Source organism: Physella acuta, unplaced genomic scaffold, assembly GCF_028476545.2.
Source record: "Physella acuta isolate Inbredline_101_S28 unplaced genomic scaffold, ASM2847654v3 ptg000606l, whole genome shotgun sequence".
In the NCBI taxonomy this organism is placed as follows: domain Eukaryota; kingdom Metazoa; phylum Mollusca; class Gastropoda; family Physidae; genus Physella; species Physella acuta.
The window spans coordinates 409,588-429,631 of record NW_026732125.1 but is presented as its reverse complement, the minus strand read 5'-3'; the positions used below and the strand labels follow the sequence as shown (position 1 = coordinate 429,631).

General features: G+C 32.6%; 1 protein-coding gene across 5 annotated transcripts in view; it reads left to right on the top strand.

Moving 5' to 3' along the window:
• LOC131947753 (titin) overlaps window positions 1–20,044 on the top strand; it is a gene marked incomplete at its 5' end in the record, with an annotated part of 410,194 nt that overhangs the window by 122,379 nt on the left and 267,771 nt on the right. For all 5 annotated transcript variants that reach the window (XM_059309048.1, XM_059309047.1, XM_059309046.1 and 2 more), the window contains 16 exon segments: window positions 1,698–1,751; window positions 1,850–1,927; window positions 2,024–2,323; window positions 2,660–2,799; window positions 3,033–3,225; window positions 3,380–3,497; window positions 4,055–4,135; window positions 4,365–4,458; window positions 4,613–4,922; window positions 5,140–5,261; window positions 5,603–5,695; window positions 13,307–13,455; window positions 13,607–13,785; window positions 13,938–14,085; window positions 14,436–14,851; window positions 17,108–17,389. In XM_059309048.1, the coding sequence (XP_059165031.1) occupies window positions 1,698–1,751; window positions 1,850–1,927; window positions 2,024–2,323; window positions 2,660–2,799; window positions 3,033–3,225; window positions 3,380–3,497; window positions 4,055–4,135; window positions 4,365–4,458; window positions 4,613–4,922; window positions 5,140–5,261; window positions 5,603–5,695; window positions 13,307–13,455; window positions 13,607–13,785; window positions 13,938–14,085; window positions 14,436–14,851; window positions 17,108–17,389 (2,757 nt within the window).

Genomic DNA, 20,044 nt, shown 5'->3' with positions numbered 1-20,044 from the left:
AGTCTACTGCACCTTTTGAATTGTCAACCGATTCAAAGACAGCAGGTGACGATGCTGAAATTTTTGAGTCACAAGAAAAACCCCACATTGCTGAATATCCCAGCTGTGATGACTTAGATGACACTTTTGGTGTATTGTCCCCAATACCAGAATGTACTGAAGATTCTGTCAATGTTGATAAAATGTTTACCGGCAATGAATTTAAAGATGAAGAAGCTTCTGATAAAAATAAATGGGAGGAAACTTTTGAAAACAATGGCCCCTCTGAAAAAGAAATTGAGCAGTCAGAAGATCACGCTAGTTATGAACATATTTATAAATGGTTAGAAAATCAAGATATTCTGAGAGATAGATCAGTGGATGACAATACATCTACAGAAGAAGGTATACCCCATGAGGATGAGACAATCTATGTTGCATTCACTGACAATGAATCTGGGGTGTACAGCATGCTGCAATGAAATATATATTTTAAATTTTGTAACATTTTATATTCATGATTAATTTTCTAGTGTATATATATATAGGACAGACAATTGCATGACCAGCACAGATACACAGATGTCAAAGCACTATTAACGTTAATCATTATTAGATAATTCATGTTTTCTTGTTCATCTACATTTGTTTTCAAGATGGTTAATTGCCAGGTTTAAGTAAAGTGTTTTATTCTTTCAGTCAACTTTTAAAATGAAAACTAGAGAATCTTTTTTTCTTTATCTGACAGTTATTCTTTTACTCAGTAAAGCTCAGACATGATTTAAACAGTAAAGCACATTTTACTATAGAATTATTATACATTGACAATGTACTTCATACATTCCAAATACTGATTTTCTACTCAAAAAATCTAAAACTGCAAAATTAATGTTAGTGACTTTTTATATTTCTTTATAGATTCTAAATCTATTTAATTTTTTATTTACATTTAGTTTAACTTATCAGGCAATAAAAAAGGTCATACAGAGTAACAATTGTTTTAATATATTTGATGTTTTAAATATTTGTTGTTTTAACTCAAACAGCACCTTTTTCTTTATCAATAATTTATGTATTGTTGTATAGCTTAGAAAATTATTGATTGTAGTGAAATTCTCCACAGGATTGTAAGTGTTGTAGAAACTTACAATTTAAAATCAGCAAATTATATTATTATTTGTGTAATAAACCACAGCATGTAAATATGTCAAATTATATTTTTATTGTATAGCTACCTCATTTTATTATTAGAAATTGTTTCATTCATAATTCTTTTTATATGTTTCACTAAAAAAAAAAGCACATTATAATTTAAGAATGTTTTAAAATTATAAACACAATGTCACACTAGCACAAGAATTAATTAACAAACATCAATATATCTATATTAATAATAACAAAAAACATTAAAAACAGCAAGTGCACAACTAATTGAAGAGTAATAATCTAACCAAGTGCACTTTCTAATTATATTTACTTTTTTATATAATCTTTTAAATTTTGACAAAACATTTTATATAATTTTATATAAACTTATATGCTGTTTTTTCTTGTATCTTTTCAATTTTAAATAATTTTTATCATATTAATTATAATAAGCAAATTATTTTCAGATTCCCTTAATGTGAATTTCTTTGTTAATTCTTTTAGGTCATTGTTTGTAAAAGTGAATGTTAAAGTTTTCACATGTGATTAAAACTGTTTAAAACTATTTTCAGTGTTGGCTGAGAAAGAAGATTCTTTGTCTGAAAAAGAGAAATTGGTTACAGCTGGTAAGTCTTCTTTATAAATGCAACATTAAATAATGTATTGTAATTTTAAAATGTAAGTTCAGTTGAACAATGGTTTATTATTTTTCTTTACACTTTAGAAATTGAAAAAGAGGAAGAATCTGATGAAGACAAAAAAGAAATTTCTCCCACTCCACTTGAACAAGCTGTTGTTGAAGGTACTTTATTGAGTCAATATTTAAATTTAAAAAACATCAAACTTACAATTATTGTAATGATTTTTAAAAATAATTTTTCTCCTTCCGTAATTACAGAAGTAAAAGATGAGCGCTTCGCGCCAGTTATTAAACAGGCTCTTAAACCCATTTTCACGAAAGATGGAGGCCAAGCCCGTTTTGAAGCTGAAATAGTTGGTCTCCCTGTTCCTACAATCACCTGGTACAAAGATGAAGAAATCATCCATCCATCTGAGGAATTTGAGATTGCTTACAGCGAGGAGAACATTGCCTCTTTGTTTATTCAGGATGTCTTACCAGAAGATGCAGGAAAATATATAGTTGTTGCCAAGAATGAGCTTGGTACAGCAACAACAACTGCCAGTCTTGAAGTAGAAGGTGAATTAATTGATGTTGAAATAATTTACTCTTAAAAACTGTTTGGGGAGCTTGACCTCATAATTACTTTGGTTCTAAAATATAATTTTAATGTATTTTACAAGTAGTAATTTTAACAGGTTTAGATTCTTTTTATGTTTCTTAAAAGGTTTTTGATTATATAAAATATAAAGAAAATATAAAGAAATGTATAGCTTAATCTTGCAATAAGTTTACAACAGAAAGGAGGTTACCTTTTGAAATTAATAAAAAAACATGTATTTACTACAAACTCATAAGTGTAAAAAGAGAGTGCTGAAGATAATTTTAGTAATATAATTATATCTCTGCTCACAGCTGCAGAAGTAAGTGACATATCACAAGAGGAGACTTCTAGTATTGCCCCAGTATTCACTATCAAGCCAAACTTCCAGTTGGTAGATGAGACTGAGACGGCAACATTTACAGCAACTATTGAGGCTATACCTCAACCTGAGGTGAGAATAGATAAAAAACCAGATGTATACAATCGTTTTATGCTTTTTAAAAATATTTTAGCAGTAAATTGAATTGTAAAAGTTATATTTTATTAATAAATAATCTATCAATGGCTATCAAAGCTTTGGTATGAAGTATATATTTTGGATAGTTGTGGTTAGAAAAGTTATTTAATTTATACAAAGGTCTGTATAAATATTTTAACCATTACTAAATGTTTTAAAAATTGCAGATAATTTGGAGCAAAGATAGCAGTCCACTGCCAGACGACACAAGATTCCAGACATCATTCACTAAAGATGAAGACACTTATCACACTAGCTTGGTTATTACTGATACCCTCCCATCAGATACTGGTTATTACAAGGTGACAGCCAGAAATGATATTGGGGAGGAAACAGTAAAGGTGTCTCTCATTGTTAACAGTAAGTCACTTAGGATTAATCTAAATCAAATTACTTTATTTTTTTTTTAATTTTTTGCCTTGATTTCACATATATTTAAATTTTTTTTTATGTACTAAATACTAATTTATACAAAATAATGTTATGTCCTCGTTTTTTTTTTTTGTTTTTTTAGAAGTTAAAGAAGAAAAGAAAGATTTCCGTGACCAGTTGACTACTGTGTCATTTGAAATACCTGAAAAGCCAGATGAACCAGATCAAGTTGATTTCAGAAATGTTCTACAGACTGAAGTGTAAGCTGGTTTTTTTTAGTAAATTTGTTATTTATTAATGTAATGACTGCATGGTTTTTTGAAACTGTGTTTAACAGCCTAAAGATTTCCATACCTATTATACTCACTTTGTTGCTGTTTACTTTTGTATAATATTAGAACACACTGAGGTTTCGTTTTAAACTATTGCTGCATTTCTAATGTTTCTATAAGTCTTCATTTTTGTTGTTGGTAAACATGGAGCTATCAATGTTCACACTCCTTGACGTTGTTTTATATTGAAGCTTTTGGAATACTATATAATGATGTGTGCTTAACTTATGTTTTCTTGATAACACACTCAATATAGATTCTTAGTGGCTTGTCATTAAGGTTCTATTTTCCTTGGATTTCAAACTTAAATCTGATTCAGTCATCACTTGTAAATTTAAAAAAAAAAACCTATTGTTTCTAGTAGTTTCCTCTAGCCGTGATTGAAGAACATATTTATCATACTCTTGTTATTTGCAACAAAATGTCTGAGATGTTTGCATGATATTAACTGGATGTTTTGAATTTCATTAACATTTGCATGGTAGAAAAACAAAAGTTGGAGTTCATTATGATACAGAGCAACTTGATTTCCGACATCTTCTAAAAGCATCTAAAGTTAAGGCTAAGTAAGTGTAGAAGGAAAACATTGTTTTGTTTACTTAAAATATTCAAAACCTATTACTTTAGTAACCTTTTCAACTACAGCTTGCTTAAAAGCATGATTTAATCTATTATTTAAATCTATTGTAAGTACCTTGCACTATGAGAATGCTAAGCATGTAACCGTAAACATTAAAAAAAAATGCTTGAAAAATTAAGGAAAAAAATACTTATGTTTTTTTTATTCATCTCCAGAAAATTTACCTCAGATGTTGAAGCTGAAACAACATTAACTGTAGAAGCCCCAGAGGCTGATCAAGTTGACTTCAGAGCTGTTCTTAAGCGACCAGTAATTTTAAATTATTTCAAACAATTTTAAAGATATTTTATATTATTTATGTACAAATATTTTTCATTGCATGAATTATCTACCCTTAGCAATAAAAAAAAATCATAAATTTTATTACATACATTAACTGTATAATACTTTCTGTACTCTTCAGTCTGAAGAAAAAGAAAAGCCTAAACAAGAATCACCAGAATTTGTGAAACCTATTGAAGATGTTAATGTTAGGGAGGGTGAATCAGCAAGATTTGAGTGTAAAATTACAGGTGAGCCAAAACCATTGGTCATGTGGTATCATGACCAGCAACCCATCAAATCTGATAATGTTTATCAGATTCTCCCTGGAGAGGATGGGGAGTTTACCCTGTTGATTTCTGAAGCATTCCCTGAAGATTCTGGTGTGTACACTGTCAAGGCTTTCAATGATCTCGCAGAAGTAGAGTGCTCTGCCACACTCACTGTTGAAGGTATGATGCATTTTATTTTAAAATGCCTATATGACTTGTATGTTGATGTTTTTGAGATGCCTCTATTCACTTATTTAGTTTAAAATTTGGATATTAAACAGGATACCTTTCACTAACAAAGCAGTAAAAGAATAATAGTGTTGAAGCACATAATAGTCTTCTTTGTCAATTTTTTTTTATCTATGTCCAAAATGTTTCACCTCTTCCAAAAAAACAGAACTGGTTTCTGAGACAAGCTCTGTCACTTCTAAAGAAGATAAACCAGAGGAGGAAACCATCACTGATACTATTAAAGAAGTAGCCGCTGTAAAGATTCAGTCAGCATTCAGGGGCTTTAAGGTAAAATTATTCCTACCTATTTTTTCATTATTTTAAACAGCCCATTTAATCGTGGTATTTTTTAATTCTTTTTTATAATTGCATTTCCTTAAATTTATTTAAACTCATTATTGAAAATAGACCTCTACTCTGTAGAACACTATTACGATAATAATTATTGAAAAGTTGCTTCAATGTTTACAGGATATTTATTAAGATATAAGATTAATTGATTAATTTAATAATAAATACATTTATTTTATAGTTTTTTTTGCTTTCTATTCTAATGCTTAGTTTACTGGTCTAATGATGGCAACTAAACTGCTACATAATTTTGAAATTGTTTGTCTTCACTGTTTTAGGCTAGGGAAGAAGTAAAACACCTCAAGGAAACACGGTCAACCTTTACATCTGAGTTCACCATTGACTCTACAGTAACAGTTGAAGAGAAGCAGGTAAGCTTGAAGATAAATATGTTAAAATATACAACTCTTTATTTTTATTCTGGTTAGAAATGGGTGTTTTTTTTTTCATATTTCAATGATTCTTTTTAAAAAATTAATTATTTGTTTGTAATAATTAAGATTTCAAAAGAAAGAAAACTTTTAAAGAACCAATTTTCTTTTTAAAATGTGAACAAATTTTAATGTCATATTATGTAAACTAATAGGCTTAAATGGCTTCTACCCTTTGCTGCACTAGCACCAGCTATTTATTACAAAACTCGCTATCTAACCGAATACTGCTGTTCTGGCTTTTTTTTTCGTTCACTGCATCTTTGTATGTGGGTTTTTAATATTTTTTTTCTGATTTATTAAAAAAGTTTTTTAAAAATCTGACATCTTTATAGAACTTTGATTTTAATGAAAAAGCTTACTGCACAAGGAGTTTTTATTTTGCTTTTGACATTGTTTGTGTAACTGTATGTTTTTGAAAATATTTTTATTTTTGTTTGTTCTGCATTTATTGTTAATTTTTTGTGCTTCATCAACAATGCACAAATGTGACGATGAAAATACACTATAATTTTGTAAGCTTATCTGGAAAACAAATTTTTAGGTGCCCCTTAAATCTATACATCTAGAGAATATAATAGTTATCAAATAAATATTGTTTTGCAGTGACTATTAAAGATTTAAATATTTACAATTTGTTTTGTCATTTTTTCTGTTTGAAAAAATGAGACATTCTGGTGAACCCTAAACGAATTTGTTTTTCAGTTATGTGAATAAAATTATCTAATATCTGTATTGAAAATGATGAGTTTTTATGAATTGACTAATGTAGTTCAGGTAATACGGTGCTGTTTGTCATGATGATTTGCTATGAATAATTAATAAACAGCATTATTTAATGTAAGCATCAACTACTTATAAAAACATGTCTTGCATGAGAAAAATTCTGCCTAGTATTGATAGTCAAGCATGCATACTGATCTGCACGATTGAAGATTTCACACTGGTGAATGCCTTTGAGCTCAGCATTCTAATAAGTTCAATAATCCAAAGATTGTTTTGGGTTGAAAAATGCCATAATGATTTCATGCTCTCTTGAAGGATTTGTCAACATTCGCTGAAATTCAAATAAGTCTTGACAAAGGTGACACCACTGTCATAGACAAAATGGAGATCAAAGATGAAATCATTTCCGAAATTGAGAAATCAGTTTCTGAGGAAGCACCGGAGTTCACATCTCAATTAGCAAGAAAGGCAGAGGAAATAATGGCAGAGAGAACAGCAGCAGAGGTTAAAATAATAGAGGAAGATATTGTAATTATTCCAGAAACTAACATTGATATTGGCACTGAATATAATGAGCCAATAGATACGGTGTCTCAACAAGATGTCGTTCCTGCAAAAACAATTGAAGATAAGGATGTAGTAGATGATCAGATAGTGTTTAGTGATGTTTCTCTGGTTCCAGAGAATATTGAAGAGCAGATAATAACAACAGACTTATTAGAAGTGGAAACTCGGGAAAAAGAGATAGGTCAAGTAAAGGAATCTAAGGAGACTCCTTATACAGAAATAATTAGGGAAACGGATGTACCATCTCAAGAGACCATCGAAGAAGTTCGCATTCAGGTAACAAGAGAAGAAGTAATTACAGAAAAAGAAATCCCAACAGAAATAACTGAGCAGTCTAAGTTTGAAGAAGAAATCATTATTTCCCAGCCTGTAGAAGATGAGGTTTCTGCAGAAAAATCACTTTTGCAAACTGAAGTAGAAGAGGAAAACGAGGTTATTGCAGAAACACAAGTTCCTTATCAAGTGACTATTGAGGAGGTAAGAACTCAGCTTAAAAAAGAAACAGAAATCATCTCTCAGCCTGAAGAGAAAGAGGTTTCTGCAGAAATATCAGTTTCACAACCTGAGGTTGAGGAAGTGAAAGAGGAAATCATTGTCTCTAAAGCTGAGGTTGAGGAAGTCACAGAAGAAATCATTGTCTCTCAGCCTGATGAGGAAGAGGTTTCTGCAGAAATATCAGTTTCACAACCTGAAGTTGAAGAAGTAAAAGAAGAAATCATTATCTCTAAAGCTGAGGTTGAGGAAGTCACAGAAGAAATCATTGTCTCTCAGCCTGAAGAGGAAGAGGTTTCTGCAGAAATATCAGTTTCACAACCTGAGGTTGAAGAAGTGAAAGAAGAAATCATTGTCTCTAAAGCTGAGGTTGAGGAAGTCACAGAAGAAATCATTGTCTCTCAGCCTGAAGAGGAAGAGGTTTCTGCAGAAATATCAGTTTCACAACCTGAAGTTGAAGAAGTGAAGGAAGAAATCATTGTCTCTAAAGCTGAGGTTGAGGAAGTCACAGAAGAAATCATTGTCTCTCAGCCTGAAGAGGAAGAGGTATCTGCAGAAATATCAGTTTCACAACCTGATGTTGAAGAAGTTAAAGAAGAAATCATTGTCTCTAAAGCTGAGGTTGAGGAAGTCACAGAAGAAATCATTGTCTCTCAGCCTGAAGAGGAAGAGGTTTCTGCAGAAATATCAGTTTCACAACCTGAAGTTGAAGAAGTGAAGGAAGAAATCATTGTCTCTAAAGCTGAGGTTGAGGAAGTCACAGAAGAAATCATTGTCTCTCAGCCTGAAGGGGAAGAGGTTTCTGCAGAAATATCAGTTTCACAACCTGAGGTTGAGGATGTGAAGGAAGAAATCATTGTCTCTAAAGCTGAGGTTGAGGAAGTCACAGAAGAAATTATTGTCTCTCAGCCTGAAGAGGAAGAGGTATCTGCAGAAATATCAGTTTCACAACCTGAAGTTGAAGAAGTGAAAGAAGATATCATTGTCTCTAAAGCTGAGGTTGAGGAAGTCACAGAAGAAATCATTGTCTCTCAGCCTGAAGAGGAAGAGGTATCTGCAGAAATATCAGTTTCACAACCTGAAGTTGAAGAAGTGAAGGAAGAAATCATTGTCTCTAAAGCTGAGGTTGAGGAAGTCACAGAAGAAATCATTGTCTCTCAGCCTGAAGAGGAAGAGGTTTCTGCAGAAATATCAGTTTCACAACCTGAGGTTGAAGAAGTGAAAGAAGATATCATTGTCTCTCAGCCTGAAGAGGAAGAGGTTTCTGCAGAAATATCAGTTTCACAACCTGAGGTTGAGGAAGTCAAAGAGGAAATTATCATTTCTCAGCCTGAAGAGGAAGAGGTTTCTGCAGAAATATCAGTTTCACAACCTGAAGTTGAAGAAGTAAAAGAAGAAATCATTATCTCTAAAGCTGAGGTTGAGGAAGTCACAGAAGAAATCATTGTCTCTCAGCCTGAAGAGGAAGAGGTTTCTGCAGAAATATCAGTTTCACAACCTGAAGTTGAAGAAGTAAAAGAAGAAATCATTATCTCTAAAGCTGAGGTTGAGGAAGTCACAGAAGAAATCATTGTCTCTCAGCCTGAAGAGGAAGAGGTTTCTGCAGAAATATCAGTTTCACAACCTGAGGTTGAAGAAGTGAAAGAAGAAATCATTGTCTCTAAAGCTGAGGTTGAGGAAGTCACAGAAGAAATCATTGTCTCTCAGCCTGAAGAGGAAGAGGTTTCTGCAGAAATATCAGTTTCACAACCTGAAGTTGAAGAAGTGAAGGAAGAAATCATTGTCTCTAAAGCTGAGGTTGAGGAAATCACAGAAGAAATCATTGTCTCTCAGCCTGAAGGGGAAGAGGTTTCTGCAGAAATATCAGTTTCACAACCTGAAGTTGAAGAAGTAAAAGAAGAAATCATTGTCTCTAAAGCTGAGGTTGAGGAAGTCACAGAAGAAATCATTGTCTCTCAGCCTGAAGAGGAAGAGGTTTCTGCAGAAATATCAGTTTCACAACCTGATGTTGAAGAAGTTAAAGAAGAAATCATTGTCTCTAAAGCTGAGGTTGAGGAAGTCACAGAAGAAATCATTGTCTCTCAGCCTGAAGAGGAAGAGGTTTCTGCAGAAATATCAGTTTCACAACCTGAAGTTGAAGAAGTGAAGGAAGAAATCATTGTCTCTAAAGCTGAGGTTGAGGAAGTCACAGAAGAAATCATTGTCTCTCAGCCTGAAGGGGAAGAGGTTTCTGCAGAAATATCAGTTTCACAACCTGAGGTTGAGGATGTGAAGGAAGAAATCATTGTCTCTAAAGCTGAGGTTGAGGAAGTCACAGAAGAAATTATTGTCTCTCAGCCTGAAGAGGAAGAGGTATCTGCAGAAATATCAGTTTCACAACCTGAGGTTGAGGAAGTCAAAGAGAAAATTATCATTTCTCAGCCTGAAGAAGAAGAGGTGTCTGCAGAAATATCAGTTTCACAACCTGAGGTTGAGGAAGTCAAAGAGGAAATTATCATTTCTCAGCCTGAAGAGGAAGAGGTTTCTGCAGAAATATCAGTTTCACAACCTGAGGTTGAGGAAGTGAAGGAAGAAATCATTGTCTCTAAAGCTGAGGTTGAGGAAGTCACAGAAGAAATCATTGTCTCTCAGCCTGATGAGGAAGAGGTTTCTGCAGAAATATCAGTTTCACAACCTGAGGTTGAGGAAGTGAAGGAAGAAATCATTGTCTCAAAAGCTGAGGTTGAGGAAGTCACAGAAGAAATCATTGTCTCTCAGCCTGAAGAGGAAGAGGTATCTGCAGAAATATCAGTTTCACAACCTGAGGTTGAAGAAGTGAAAGAAGATATCATTGTCTCTCAGCCTGAAGAGGAAGAGGTTTCTGCAGAAATATCAGTTTCACAACCTGAGGTTGAGGAAGTCAAAGAGGAAATTATCATTTCTCAGCCTGAAGAGGAAGAGGTTTCTGCAGAAATATCAGTTTCACAACCTGAAGTTGAAGAAGTAAAAGAAGAAATCATTATCTCTAAAGCTGAGGTTGAGGAAGTCACTGAAGAAATCATTGTCTCTCAGCCTGAAGAGGAAGAGGTTTCTGCAGAAATATCAGTTTCACAACCTGAAGTTGAAGAAGTAAAAGAAGAAATCATTATCTCTAAAGCTGAGGTTGAGGAAGTCACTGAAGAAATCATTGTCTCTCAGCCTGAAGAGGAAGAGGTTTCTGCAGAAATATCAGTTTCACAACCTGAGGTTGAAGAAGTGAAAGAAGAAATCATTGTCTCTAAAGCTGAGGTTGAGGAAGTCACAGAAGAAATCATTGTCTCTCAGCCTGAAGAGGAAGAGGTTTCTGCAGAAATATCAGTTTCACAACCTGAAGTTGAAGAAGTGAAGGAAGAAATCATTGTCTCTAAAGCTGAGGTTGAGGAAGTCACAGAAGAAATCATTGTCTCTCAGCCTGAAGGGGAAGAGGTTTCTGCAGAAATATCAGTTTTACAACCTGAGGTTGAGGATGTGAAGGAAGAAATCATTGTCTCTAAAGCTGAGGTTGAGGAAGTCACAGAAGAAATCATTGTCTCTCAGCCTGAAGAGGAAGAGGTATCTGCAGAAATATCAGTTTCACAACCTGAGGTTGAGGAAGTCAAAGAGGAAATTATCATTTCTCAGCCTGAAGAGGAAGAGGTTTCTGCAGAAATATCAGTTTCACAACCTGAGGTTGAGGAAGTGAAGGAAGAAATCATTGTCTCTAAAGCTGAGGTTGAGGAAGTCACAGAAGAAATCATTGTCTCTCAGCCTGAAAAGGAAGAGGTTTCTGCAGAAATATCAGTTTCACAACCTGAGGTTGAGGAAGTGAAGGAAGAAATCATTGTCTCAAAAGCTGAGGTTGAGGAAGTCACAAAAGAAATCATTGTCTCTCAGCCTGAAGAGGAAGAGGTATCTGCAGAAATATCAGTTTCACAACCTGAGGTTGAGGAAGTCAAAGAGGAAATTATCATTTCTCAGCCTGAAGAGGAAGAGGTATCTGCAGAAATATCAGTTTCACAACCTGAGGTTGAGGAAGTCAAAGAGGAAATTATCATTTCTCAGCCTGAAGAGGAAGAGGTATCTGCAGAAATATCAGTTTCACAACCTGAGGTTGAGGAAGTCAAAGAGGAAATTATCATTTCTCAGCCCAAAGAGGAAGAAGTTTCTGCAGAAATATCATTTTCACAACCTGAGATTGAGGAAGTGAAAGAGGAAATTATCATTTCTAAGCCTGAAGAGGAAGAAGTTTCTGCAGAAATATCATTTTCACAACCTGAGATTGAGGAAGTGAAAGAGGAAATTATCATTTCTCAGCCCAAAGAGGAAGAAGTTTCTGCAGAAATATCATTTTCACAACCTGAGATTGAGGAAGTGAAAGAGGAAATTATCATTTCTAAGCCTGAAGAGGAAGAAGTTTCTGCAGAAATATCATTTTCACAACCTGAGGTTGAGGAAGTCAAAGAGGAAATCATCATTTCTCAGCCTGAAGAGGAAGAAGTTTCTGTAGAAATATCATTTTCACAACCTGAGGTTGAGGAAGTGAAAGATGAGAGCATTGTATCCAAAGTTGATGTTGAGGAAGTCAAAGAAATTGATTCTGATAAAGATATTGATGAGAGTGAAGAAGTGGAATCGATAATAGTAGATAGTGTAGATGGTCAGGTAAGTGAAACTGCCTATGAAAAATCTCTGGAACCAGTTGAGACATCAGAGGAAGCAGCTATGCAGATAACTTTAGACACGACAGTGGAGTTTACACATGTAGATGAAACCACTGCTGATTTCTCTCTGCCTATTGCCGAAGTTCCAGTTTCTGATGTAAAGGAAAAGATTAACTTTGAGGATCTTGCTGAAGTTGTAAAGGTAGAGGTGGGTTTGCTGATCATTGTGTGCAAATTCTTAACAGTCATTCTAATAATCAATAAGGAAATATTCTCTTATAACATTGCTTGTACATTTAATGTATATGAATACATAGGCTACAAATATGTTTAGTTTTGATTTAGATAAATAGTTGTAGTTATTTCCCTATCCTTAGTTTTGGAATGAACATATCAAACCCCGTTTTCAATACCCATAAAATTTTAACCTTATTCATATTCTTTCCAAGTATTGTTTTATCTGCTCTAGCCATTATGAAAATTTTATTATAAATTAGTTCAGTCACAGACAATTAAATCGTATGATAAACATTTTCAAAAAAAATTACTATGTAGGGTGAAGGTTTTATCATTATTTTTATTATGAAAAGCACATTCAGATCCTATCTGATAAACTCAGATTGAGTTTTAAACTTGAAGAACTTTTCACAAACTACAACAAATAAATCCATAAAAATGTGGTTTGCATTTAATCTTGTGTCATCACTGTAATATATTTGAACTTCATATTGTTGTCTGTGGGGCTTATGTTGTGCACCATTTCATTAACTTTCATGTTTTCAATTCTTTTCATATTGTATCACTTATTCATTAACTAACTGTATAGTCAATCTGAGTTCTCTATGTATTTAAAAAAAAATTGTTACTAATCAATTTCACTATATTATATCAGTAGTTTGGGTGTATTAAGTTTCTGCCTTATATCAGCTACCAAAACTTAGAGACTCTAGATCAGCTTAACAGTCATGTTTGCTTTGTTTACATATTTGTTTGCTTATTGTAGATTACAGGTGGGTTTTTTTTTTTATCAGTAAAATGTAATACTTTCTCCACAGTGTATTGAAATATTTAAAATTTATATTAATATAAATATGAAAAATATCTGCAGGGATCTGAAACAGTGACGGAAGAATTTACCATGGATGTCACATTTGCACCCAAGTTCTTATCTGAACTATCAGATCAAGAAGTTACTGAGGGTGACACTGTGTACTTAGAGATCTCAGCAACAGGGGCACCAAAGCCTGAAGTCAAATGGTATGTCGCACTAAATAAGTTTTCAAATACAAATGACAATTTACATCTTTTAGAAATTTTGTTACATAGCTTAAGAAAAATATGAATCGACCAATGATTTATTTTATTACTTGTTTCATTTACTTCTAAAAATTATTTTTTTCAACTGCAGGTTCCGTGACGATGTTGAAATTGTAAAAGATGACCGCCATGAAATCACTGAAGTAGATGCTACATTCTCACTAAAGATTTTTGATGTAACACTGGATGATGACGCTGAGTACACTGTCACAGCCACTAATACATTGGGCAGTGTATCTTCAATTGCAGAGATATTTGTAAACCCAGCTGGTAGGAACTTTTATTATATTTATAACCAAAGTCATTTCTTAAATAACTGGAAGTTTTTTATAAATCATGGCTTATTTTTATTAATAAAAAAAGTTTTTGTTTTGTATTTTTCAACTATGAAATTAAAAGTGATTATTTCTTTTGTTCTCCAGGGGAAGCTCCATCTTTTGTATCCACATTTACAGATATTAGAGTGGATTACAAGCAAACTGTTGTTCTTGAGGCAGAGATTAAAGGCGAACCTATGCCTGAGGTTGTTTGGCTCTTCAAAGGTGTTACGATTAGTGACACACGTTACAGGTTTGTTTTGAGTCTATTTAGTTTATGTAATCTACTTCACAAATCTGGCTTACTCAGGAACAACAATTTTGTATATATATATATATATATATATATATATATATATATATATATATATATATATATATATATATATATATATATATATATATATATATATATATATATATATATATATATATATATATATATATATATATATATATATATATATAAACTGCATTACCCTACTAGAAATATTTCAAAACACAAGTTATTGCGAAATTTTGTAGTTATATATAAACAGTAAAATTATATTTAGTTATGTATGTTACTTTATGTGTTTATATAATAAAATTAATCTTTTCCAGGATTGAACAGATAAAAAATACTGTGAGGTTGACAATAGAAGAGGCGTTGCCCAAAGATATAGGCGAATTCACTGTGACACTGACAAACAAACATGGTGTCACATCATGTACTGCTAATCTTACAGTCAATTTAGAAGCACCACAGTTTACTAAACCACTCTCTGACACACCCACTCGACTGAGCACTGTTACTGAACTCATTTGTGAAGTACATGGCATACCAAAGCCAGATGTTAAATGGTTTAGAAATGATATCTGTTTGGAAGAAGGTCCAAAATATCAAATGGTTTATCAAGATACATCTGCCATATTGAGAATACTAAATGTGGCTTTTGAAGACACAACTGTGACATACACCTGCAAAGCTACAAATATTGTTGGAGAAGCAACAACATCAGCCAGACTGTTACCACAAGGTTTGTTGCATACTAAATGTGTGGCAGTGATGCTAAATACTGTTCACCCCGCAATAACCTCCCCTTCCAGTGTATTCAGCAATGTCAGTTTTAACACTATAACTCTTGTATTAACACAGTTTTCACATTTGTTTTCAAAGCAAATATTCTTGCACCTATATAACACTGCATGTAATTATCACTGTGCTGTTACTCCTGTAAATAGTTTAATAGTCAGTACACCTGCAACAATCCAGTGCTATTGAAATTTGCTAGTGAAAAAAATTATTTAGATAATAACAATTTGATTTGTGCATTCTGATCAATGTTCACCTCTTTTAGCTAGTTAGTGAGTTTGTAATGGCTAAAATTAGTAAAAATCAGTTTGTTTTTTGGCAAAAACCATAATGATTTTTTTTTTATCTATTTGCATGCTATTTCAACCATAACCTGAAGGCAGGATATCAATTATTAATCAAATCTTACTAATGTTGTTTTCCAAATATTTTTTGTGTGAATAGTGCTTGATTTTTTAAGATAAATGCAAAACCTAATATTTCGGATAAAATATAGAAATATTAGCTTCAAAATTTTATTTCTTTGCAATAATTTTGTAAATAGTTACTGAAATTTAACCATTATACATTAAAAACTTGAAAGAACTTGAAAAAACCAACAATTTCAACATATACATGTAAATAATTTTCATTATTCTTAATTTTAAAAAATATAAATATATTATTTTTTTTATTAAAAATATGTTAATACCTAGCCTTCCTAAAAAAAGCTAAAGCACAGTTGTATTACTTATGTTTTTACATATAATATATTTGTTACCATTTTAAATTGCAGCTTTTAAATAGTATATATAAAAAAGTATTTTAAAACGTTGGTTTATAACTATTGCAGTGGTTTTGATTAATTGAATTGTGGATTTAATGTGTCACTATAATATGATCAGTATCAATATATTCTCAACATATCACAATAGCATTAAATTTTTGTAATGAAATTAGTTGTTTTTTTTAAAGCTTAGAATAAAATAAATTTGATATAAGAACATATCCTATTTCAAATGAAAATTTAGAAAACAATATAAAAAAAAAATACTTTGTTTTACAAATTGCCCAATATTTTCCCATTGTCTTATCAATTTTATAGTTTTAAAAACTAAATTACTCATTGTCACTGAATATTTCTGATCTATTTTGTAAATTGAAATATATTTCAGTTTTTACTTCCCTTAGTCTAAAACTGCTTGGTTTTACAAAAACTTTTTAAAGAATTTAAACAGTTTTGAAGCTCATAAAACCTAAAAAACAGAACACTCTTTAAAAAAAACTAATGAAAAATCTGTGATGGTTTTTGGACTTGTGCTAGATGCCAGCACTAATATTATGTAATACCAAATTTTTTAAATGATTTGCTTTTATTATAAATGTTAATTAATTAGTAATTACATTTAACACTTTCTAAACTAGTGATTGTAGCTATCAGTTACTTGTTCTCTGTTAAAATGGAAGGCATTTTATAATCCTATTGTCACACTTAAAATGTTAATATCTCTATTTAATTTATGCTTCTGTTTGCTTGACTGGATGAATATTTTATATACCTTGCTTGAAAAATAAAATTATCTGCTAAAACATTTTATTTTGTCTTTCAGTATATTTTTTAAAGATTACTTACTTAATTTTCACTTCATTCCTCTTAAAGCTCTTTTTATAACACTAAAATATTTAACAGAATATTTCCTGCATTTTAATAGTTTTACTATTTCACTTTTCTTCAATGCAGTTATGTCATTACTGCTACAAGTATTCAACACTATCCATTTACATACATATAATAGATAGTACTGTTGAATAACACCTTTGTAAAATAACACTTGCACTCATGATGAATGTGTTTGAAATTACAAATAAATCATTACTAAAACTAAAAGAAAGGTAAAATAATATACCTACTCATTATATATATATAGCATGTGGAATTGTGGAGCTACACCCTATATACTAACATTAACAGTTTTATTTACTATTGTTTTTAGTAAGGAGAATAATTATAAATGTTTTAAGTAGTAATAAAAAACCTCATTGGCTGTGTAATATAAACACTACATTTATATAATCTTATTACACTTTAACAGATGATAGATTTCTATATGGCCTATATTTTATAACAATTTTTTAAGCAAATACAACTAAAAATATTACTCTTTATAAAATGCTTGCTTATTTATACCAATCTGACCATTTTGGCATGTTATTATGACAGTTCCAGCCCGCATCCTCCACAAACCAGAACCAGTTGCTGTTCTAGAGGGTGAAACTGTAGAGCTCTTCGTTACAATAGAAGGTTTACCCCAATCAACTGTTGAATGGTCAGTTAATGGCTTGATATTGTCCACGGATGACCGCCACTTGATCAGTTCAACTTCAGAGACCGTCACTCTGACCATCCCTAAATCTCAGGTGTCAGATAGTGCTACATTCACACTGATTATCTCCAATGATACTGGATCTGACACATGTGATGTCCCTGTTACTGTTACAAAACGTAAGTTGGTAGTGCCTTTGCACTGCCATAGCATGGTTTGGTCAGTGTTTGAAGCTAGTTATGTCCAGTGTGTGTTCATTTTAACTGAGGCAGAGCTTTACTGTTGGCTAGATGCAGCCGTAGGCCTTAAAAAGTCGGACACTTTGCTATTAATTTTTTAACTTGTAATGATCAAAGATCATCAACATTAGTAATTACGAGCCGGCCCGCGGCATAACATACGCCGCTATTTAGTTGTTGTTTTTTTCTACTTTTCAGTAATTCATAATTTGTGAATTCGACAGTACCAACGCTGCCACTGAAAATATTTCTTTAAAACACTATAAGTAGCACGTTAAGGACCATAACCCCCCCCCCCTCCTCCCCCCTCCCCCACCCACGTTTAAAATCGTTTCAAACTAAATTATCTGCCCCTAATAGTCGTCACTAAACCCGGCTCTGCTTGTAAACATTTAGAGTGAATACAGCTCACTAAGACCATGTAGGGGTGGGGGTGGTAGGGAGCGCGTTTACAGCTTGTTTTCTAGCGTCTCCCAGAAGAGAATTATATATATAGATTTTTGCTTCACATTTTGTCTTAAAGTCAAGCTGAGTTAAATGTCTTAAGTAAATAAAGCAACTACCTCAATATTTCAACCATCAAGCTTTTTCAGTGCTATCCAAATCTAGTAATCCACCCTAAAATTTCACTAGCATTGTGACTTGTGTTTTGAATCTATTAAATTAAAGCAATATAAGCCTATCTTCTGTTATAGCCTAATTTCTAATGTTCACCAAAACCAAAAAAGTTCTGAAAGGCATAAATTATGTCATAATTTTAAAAAGTATAAATAGCGGGGTACAGTGTTTCTTTTAAATTTCGGGGGGGGGGGGGGAAGCGAGCACTGTTAAAAGTATATATTTTCTATATAAATTCCATTTCATTCGGGGACGGGGGGGGGGGGGGGGGTAGCTGGAAGAAACTCTGGTGGTGTAGCATATCTTCTTATCTACTAGGTCTAGGCCAATCTGTTTTCATATTAACTTAATAAAAAAATAATATTGCTACTTTTAAAAATTACAATACTAAAGAAATTTTGAGTATTTTTAATTTTATAGCTTTAAACGTAATCATATAGATCTGGATTATTACATTTATACTGCTCTGTGATGTATGGTCGATACGTTAGCCCACAAATCAGATAACTCAAACTAGTTTTTAAGGAACTTTGGGAATGGGCTCTTCCGAGGTCAAATAAAAAGGAGAAGAGGATGTGTCTGTGTGTGGGGTGGGGGGGGGGGAGGTTTCTGGATTGCTCTCTATGCCCCTTTATTATTCATGCTTCAGTGCCTAGATATCCGATTTTAAATAACTAGAACAAGCTCCACACCTTCCTCCCAACGTTTCTGAAACCTGAGTATGTGTACCGAGACATTTTAGCTAGGGATTTTTGTTGGTTTCAAAATACGTAATCATTCTTCTGAGTTTAATAAAATTATCTACGCGAATGTAAAAGTAATTAGATCTAAATCATTTGTCGTAGGATTAATTATTTCTACAGCGGCAAGAAAAAAAAACTAAAAAATTAAAATTCTACCTGGCATACATTTTGTCATTTTGATGAAAAGACAGGCCAATTTGACTAGGACAATATTTAAACCGCACATTTTACAATTTAAATAAATTTTTTTCGGTACAAAATAATTAATAGACTAGACTACTTTGAAAACTGAAAATAGTCCTAACATTAAAATTTGTAGCATTAACACGATCAAAATCTTAATACCATTACTAGATCTAGATTCTAGATCTATATATAGATCTAGATCTTAGATCTAGATCTAGATCTAGTTAACATATTTTGGCTATTGTACAGGCCTAGCTCTAGTAGAGTCTAGACAGGGCCTACACAAATGTACAAGCTACGCTATTTCTGTACTAAAATCTAAATCTAGATCTAGATCTAGAAATTTAGGTCTAGACCTAGGCATACTAGATCTAGATCTACATACTTTAACTTAATGCACATAGAATTATTCGTATTTAGATTTAGAAATCTACATTCTAAAACAACTCAGTAACTTAAAAAAAAAATCACGCTAAGCTAACGGCGGCTAACGCAGTAGCAGTTCTGCGTCGGGTGACACCGAGTGCCGCACGTCGCGTTTTACTCCCACCCCCTCCTACATATTTGCATTTTTGATTCTGTATAACCCCTTGATAAAAATATGTCGTAATCTTAACTGGTTAAGCATTGTTTTGACAATGAATGTTGCAATTTTTTTCATCGTGGTGTAATCCCCTAACACCTAAGCCTTGCTAAACTTTAATGATTACACCCGCCGGTAGGGACCCCACCCCCCCCCCCCCCGGTGACGTCATTAAGCTAACGCATACTTACCACCGAGAATCCAGCCGTGGAAAATCCTTAGAATATCTCAGTCAGTGCAAATTATTTGATATAGATCTAGCTTGAAATCTAGATCTAGGCTTTCATATGAAAGAGTGCAAATAGTTAAAGATCAAGAGATCCAAGTCTCAGATCTTTAATTTACTATTATCTAATTTCTATGGATTCTAATCTATAAATCTAAAACTAAATAAATATTTTAAACAAAACTAACAAATTAATTTTAAAAAATTCTAGATCTAGATCAAAATCCGAAAAAGATTTG